This window comes from Atta cephalotes (genome assembly GCF_000143395.1).
Source record: "Atta cephalotes unplaced genomic scaffold scaffold00006, whole genome shotgun sequence".
NCBI classification, from domain to species: Eukaryota; Metazoa; Arthropoda; class Insecta; order Hymenoptera; family Formicidae; genus Atta; species Atta cephalotes.
In genome coordinates this window covers 7062385-7069782 of record NW_012130070.1, presented here as the reverse complement: position 1 = coordinate 7069782, position 7398 = coordinate 7062385, and the positions used below count along the sequence as shown (strand labels likewise).

Sequence of the window (7398 nt, the reverse complement as noted above, 5' to 3'; positions counted from 1 at the left end):
AGATGGAATTCGAAAAATTGCCTGAGAGATGGGAAAAACTAATAGGCAGCGATGGACAATACTTTAATTGATCTGTTCATTCATTTTGTTTTGAAATAAATGCACAAAAAACCAAACTAATTTGTACTCCCAATATATATTTAATATATAATATATTTTTGAAAATATAACTAGCATACATTATAGAAATTGAAATATCTGTTATTATTTATTTTTTTTTTAAGAAAGTATTATAATTATGTTTTCAAAGAAGAAGGATACATAAAATAATTTCATATTATTATATAATACATAAATATATTTATAATTACTCAAATAAAATACTTAAGTTTCTTTTGAAATCACTGAAATCACAAAAATTAAGTTTCTTTTGCTATTAAAGAGTCCATGAGAACACGTTTCACCGGAAACGAGTTTTAATATCTTAATAACTGATTTATGCCAATCATATCGCAATGATAGGACAGAATTTCTGCGATCAATATCAGAAAGAATGTAAATTGTTTGCGATCGTAAAGCACTCTTACCGGAAATTATTTGGTTCGCCGACGTTCCAATTCTCGAACGTGATCGGCCTACCATTAGCCATCCAGAAAAAAGTTCCCTCCTCAGCCTGATCGGTACCAGAAGTCCAAAAATGCTCGTGACCGAGACCGAAATCCTTGATATGCTTTTCAAGTCTATCGTTCTCCTCTTGTGAGGCTATACTCGCCAGATGCATCCCGTGATAACGACAATATTGCGAAGCTCTATACCAGTTTGCCTGTAATGCAAAAAAGGAATGGTAATACTTTACTCTAACATTCTTTTTTTTTTGGTAAAACGCCATTAATTGTACAAGATATTTTGCATAAAATATCGATGTACATTAAATATTTGTGATAAAATATACTACTATACGCTTAGTAGTTAGTATTATATATAAATAATTTATAAATAATTTATAAATTATTTATAATGCTAAATAGCGGATTAATTCGCCATAAATGATAATTATATAAAAAGGAATACTGTGAGAAATAAATTTGATCTAAAGCAATGACCTAAATGTTATATATTAAACACCACAATAATTATAACAAAAGAGCAACATTTGAACTGTTGGTAAATTATGTGTAATCAAATTATGATAGAGATAAGCTGTCATTAACATTTATATTTAACATTCGTGATCATCATTGATTATAGCAGATTGGTCGGTATTAATAATTAACAGCATACAGTTTGTAGGGGCACATTAATATTCACACTAAAGTTATATAATCACCATTCTGGTATCGATTTCGACAGATTATATTCGAGAACTTGTTTGGAATATTACTAACATATTACTAACATATTACTAATGAAATTATTTATAATGTGTCAATAATATATATACTATATTATTGCATTAAAATATGGAAATAAATAGAATGAATTTTTCTCATGGATAATTAAAACTACTAATATTGTGATATAATTCAATCATTAAATGCAAAGACTTTTGTTTGGTAATATATATATTCTATAAAATAAACTACATTATACTAAAAATTCTGAATATAAGGGAAAAGATATGCTAATAATAATGTTTTTAATATGAACTTTGTTTTAAATTATAATAGAAATATTACTGTTAAGAGAGAAAAAAAAATGAGTCTTCCTCAATGAATTAAAATTTTCAGTAACAGACAAAAGAATATTCCAAACTTTTTTAAATGTCCTGAATTTAAAATTGATCTTCCATCGTTTTCCAAAACAATCACGTATACATATGTATATCTTATGTTTAGCTAAGCTTAGCATAGATATTTTTAACCTGCACATCGCAATATTTTATGCGCTTGAAAAAAACCTGAATGTTGAACGTACTTCGACATTTCAATATTACACAACGTATCGGCTGTGTGACTTCGATTCGGTCATTCACACTACATTATGTGATTTTTATGACCGTAGTACGTTGCAGAAGTACTAACACCTCTGACTTCATTGGCAGTTTTTTACGATCATTACGAATTCCCTTGCGATGTTTCGTCGCTGCGACATTAAAGTGCAAAGATGGTCTCGACCATCACACATCGTACATGTGCTTTCTTCATATTACAGCAACCTTAATAATGCATATAATATGCATATAATATTACATTATATAACATGCATATTATATAACACAATATAACGCATTCTTCTTTGCAATAACAAATAATCACAAAATCGAACTGTGATAGGAAATCATAGAATGTAGTACGTCTACGAGGTTCTATTTGTGATTCTCAAAATTTCTTATTGACATATTTACATTTTTAAGGATGCATAATACATGTTTACTGAAAGATTGGGTTATCCACTTGGAATTCTTGAGAACGACAACTATTACGAAACACATATATACATAACAGCTATACTTCTGCAAAATATATATGAGGTGCAATTTGTATATTTTGATAAATTGCCAAGTTAGACAAAATTTCACAATAATGATATTACAATAATAAATTCAAACTTATCGGATGTGACATGCAAATATTTTTTTTATTATTACTTTTTATCATTAAAGGATTTTTTTAAATATGCATTTCATAAATATTAAAGTAAAGAAAATTTATTATGAAAATCGCACAAATCTAAGCATATATTGCTTTTACATAAGCAGAATATTTAAGAAAAGTGATTATCGCGACTTTGAGAGAATTTTGCATATTCTACTTGTTCCGTAGAACTTAATGAATCTTTTCGAATCTTATACACTACGCTAATTAAAGTTTGTTCAAATTAACATCGTCGGTAATTAACACCGTTGGTAGCTAATGCTTATGTAAATTATTTGTTTTAACTGCAAAATGATCTCCATGTTAATAGATACTAAACTCAAAGTTAATGTATGAGTACATATAATTAAATTTTAATTAATTTATTTTAATTAATAATTTCAATTAGTGTTTAATGACTAATTAAGAAATTAAAAACTATAAGATAATTCTCAAAAAAAAAAATTTTTAACTCTTTTTAAAAAAAGGAATTCTAATGTTTATAAGATCCATTTTTTAAATTTTCATTTCACCATCATAATTATAACATACTTTTGGATCCGCTATAAACTTTTTATTATCTATGTTTATTCTTATAACATTATTATTGCAATAATTTTTTTTAGCAATCCACTTTATTATTATTATTTGTTGTTCCAATATCTGCGTATGGCATATATATCGTATACATCTTTCACTTACACATTTAGCTGTTTATAAAATATTTATTTAAGAGCATGATAAATATTGACTTTCACTCCGTCAATGTCAACGCTACCAAATTTCGTCGCTGTTCTGTCGTTGCTCTTTCACCGATTCGTCTGGTGTGTACGATGAGGCAAGGTGGAACGCGAAGGACGCGAAAAATCGAGTGTAACCTGCTGGGAATGCAAATAAAGCGCAATAAATAGAGCGCCGTTGCGATTGCACGGGAGCGGCCCGACGTGTCGACGGAGTTGCATTACCGCTGCATTCCCTTTCCGCTCGAATCTCGCAGCGTATACGCTCTCCTGCGCCGCCACGAAACGCCGCACGAACTCGTCGTTACTCGTGCACGATGGCTTCGCTTAAGCTCGGTCTATCCTCCCTAAACGAAACAGCAATCGTACGTGACGATCAGTGGCACGCTATTAGCTTTTCGGTTCCGAATACTGTTTCAGGACATACCGCGTAACGAAAGAAAATAAAGATTAAAGAGAAAGTAATTAAAAAATAGAAACATTTGTCTTCTCTAAATTTGTTTTTTTTCTGACAAAAAAAAAACAAGGCAAATTGGGGACTGATATTAAGCTGTTGTAAAAATAATAATTATGTCAGTATGATTATATTAAAAATATATAGATTGCAAAAAAGCAGCGTTTATTGAATGTTCTCGTTTATTAAATAAAGGTGACCTTATATGGTCAATAATAGTATCAGCATTAACAAATATTGACAATATTATTGATGCGCGGTTAATGTTGATGGATTGAGAGTAGAATATTGAGGACGATCTGGATTTTGATTCTCGAATATTAGTATCGCTTTACTAGGATTCATGTCACAGTATGTCACAGTATGTAATAGATAACGTACGTAAAATTAAAATGAAATATATTATCAATAATATGTAAAGTTATAGAAATATTAAAAATATTGATACATACTTGATACTAGTATTACTAATTTAATATTATATTGATAAATATTATTAATATTATATTGATAAATATTATTAATTATACTATTATAATTGAATATTATACTGAGTATTATTGACCGTGTAGGGTCACCTTAAGAGTCACTATTATAATACTTAAAAATATTATAATAACTTAAAAAAAATAGTAGAACCACTTTTTAACAATTAATCTAATTTTTTGTGTCTTTATAATTTTAAATACGTTTTTTTTCTTTTCATGATAAGTACTACATATAATGAACTTTATTTCTAATTCCTTATTATATAAAAATAGAAGACATTACTAAATGTAAAATATTTTATCATTTAAAATCGTTTAGGATTCAAAAATTAGTAGAGATATCAACATATAGAATTACAAATAAATATAGAATGCCTTTAATGGATCAATTAATGACCCGAATGATTTATAATTCAGTAGGATCGATACATTTTAGTCCATCAAAGACATGCATAAAGGATACTTATCTCGCCACAAGTCAAACAGATGGATTAATTGGAGCAGCAAGAGAACAAGTGGTATGTTTGCAATCTAGAACTTGATTTTCACCCCCAACCGTCTCCTTTCTTAACTTAAATAAGTTCTTCACTGAAGAGAGAGGCATTCTCTGTCATCAGGAGAACCACAAAATTTAGTGGAAAAGTCGGTCATTGCCCGGCAACGAGCAAAGTTGTTTTGCAAGGTCTCGATTAATGGAGCACCGTCCATTATTTGCTTGCGAAACAAAGAGGACTCGTCTTTGATGATCCGATTAAAGGGAGGACCAAAAGAGAAGGACCGAATTTCCACTTCTTTCCTCTTCACGCTTTTGTTGCGAAAAGCCCGATTAACGAACGCCTTTACGTCACTACCATCCATCTCTAGCGAGGTCGTTCCGGCCGGATCCACAGCAGCGATGGAATTACGAAATCCGTGTTAATAGCACATGAGTCAATAAAAGCGCCTAAACTATCCAGGAAGCCGTAATAAGGGCGTCTCTAATCGATATGATTGTGTTCGCGTGCGGACACGTTTATACACGTCAGGAATGACGCTCTCGAAAGACATGCATTAGATCAGCACTACCTGCAAAATTCTCGAGACAGAAAATACGCATTCAACTTCAAACTGTCACAAATTTCATAAAAGAATCTATTGGGTTGTTCGGAAAGTTCCTCCGATTTTGAAGGAAAATTGAAACGCAGAAGATTTAAATTTTTAATTTCATTTATTAAATTTAAATCTTTTGCGGCACGAACTTTCCGGACAATCCAATATAATGTTATTTTGACGAATTTATTATAGAAAATAATTCTCTCTCTCGTATTTTTATATAAATAATTAATTAAAATAGATACATACAATATGTTATTTCTTTCTCTCTTGTGTCGGTATCATTTAACATTTGTAATTAAAACAAACAAGAACTTTGTGTTAAATGCCGGATGAGATTTTAATAAGAAAACGTCACTGTTATTTAAACATATATGTATAATATCGATATATGTATAACTAGAAAATTTTGATTTTTTGCTCATATAATTTACATTATTTATAATAATAAGTTTGGCATTTACAATTTGAAATCACTTTTGCTTGGAATTCTTTCAATTTTCTTTTACGTGCCAAATGTTTCGTTTCTTTTCTATGTGTTTTACTTCTTTCATCACGTGAGATTCTCTGCTGCAACCAACACAGGGTCATTGTTATCCGAAAAGACCCTTATTACTATCCTGGTTCCCGGCATTCGATGCACCGTAAAACCGTCCGTGACAGCAAAGCCGGAAAGTTACGAGCTCGGAAATAATTTGATAAAGTCCAAGACCCGGGTCGGGTCGACGGTTCGGTCAGATAAATCAGCGTAACTGGCAGGAGCGATACCTTGAAGAAGATCCCCAGGTAGTATCTCTTCTCGCCCAGCTTCAGTAAAGGCATCGTCCATCTTGAAGCCGCCAAGCTGCTACTATGTTCGTCCACGCAGTTTGGACAGTCGTCTGCAAAGAAAATGGAAAGACTATTAATATCGATACATATATTTAAGTTGAATAGATGAAAAAGATAAAAAAAATAAAATACACGCAAATTTTCTCTCACAATTTTATCTAACAATTCAGTCAGCTTGTACATTGATATAGAAAAAAAATTAGTCTCTACATGTGCGAAATAAAGATTTAAAAGAAAATTTGTAAGAAAGTATATATAATATATATGTACATCTTCCTATCAAAAAATAACTATTTCATTTAACGGCGAATGAAGAAAGCTGTTCGCAAATTCGAAATTAGTTAAAAAAATATCAAAATATAACAATAATTTAACTTCAATAATAATTAGTTAATAATCTTCACATATATATATAATCCTTTATAAATTTTTAAGCATTCAAAATTTTTAAAAATAATACATTACATTTTTCAATAATAACATTTAATAATCAAGATAACATTTATATTGTATAAAATGTCTAAAAGACGTCTTTAGATATCTTAAGCAATATGCATTGCTTTAAGCAATATGCATTTGGAAAATTAAATGACATATTTTGTCTTATATTTATATAACTTCTTGCATTAATCTATAAGTTAAAATCATTAATGCATGATTTTGATTCTAAAATTCATAACGCAGCTTTCTGAAAAAAGCTGATGCGTTATGAATTGCTGAGTTCTTTTTGCATTCGTAAATTAATTATTAATAATCTTGATTTATTATAAGAATCTTCTTTAAAAAAATACATCTTAAAAAATTTCTCTAAATGCTTCATCTTTCTCACAAATATTCCACTACCAACAAAGTATATTGATGAGATATCTTTCTCTTCGAAAGAGATATTTATTATCTTATGTTAACTATGTCAACTATGACTTCTCAAAGTATACAAAGAAATTATACAAAAAAAGTATTATATAAAGAAATTTAATCAATAAATCAATAATGCAAATTGAAAATATTACTAAAGACGAATAGTACTAATAATAAAATTATACAGTTAATAGTAAAGTATTATATAATTTTCAATTTTATTTATTAATATTATTTAATAAAGTATTAAATTTATAAAATATATTAAAAATAGCACGAGAACATAATTATTTTTCATTTACATTTGAAAAGCATTTTAAAAACGTAAATTTTAATTATGAAATTTGTAACTGTATGTGAAATGTATATATATATATATATATATATATATATATATATACACATATATATATATATATATA

At 28.9% G+C, this 7398-nt stretch overlaps 1 protein-coding gene across 1 annotated transcript in view; it reads right to left on the bottom strand.

Annotated features, from left to right (window-relative positions):
- Window positions 1-523: 523 nt before the first annotated feature.
- The window catches only part of LOC105626792 (ladderlectin-like), a 78091-nt gene continuing 71216 nt past the window's right edge, over window positions 524-7398 (bottom strand). The window contains exons 3-4 of the mRNA XM_012208088.1: window positions 6056-6168; window positions 524-763 (exon numbers count right to left, since the gene is read on the bottom strand). Coding sequence (XP_012063478.1) covers window positions 524-763; window positions 6056-6168 — 353 coding nt within the window. The remainder of the gene's footprint in view (window positions 764-6055; window positions 6169-7398) is intronic.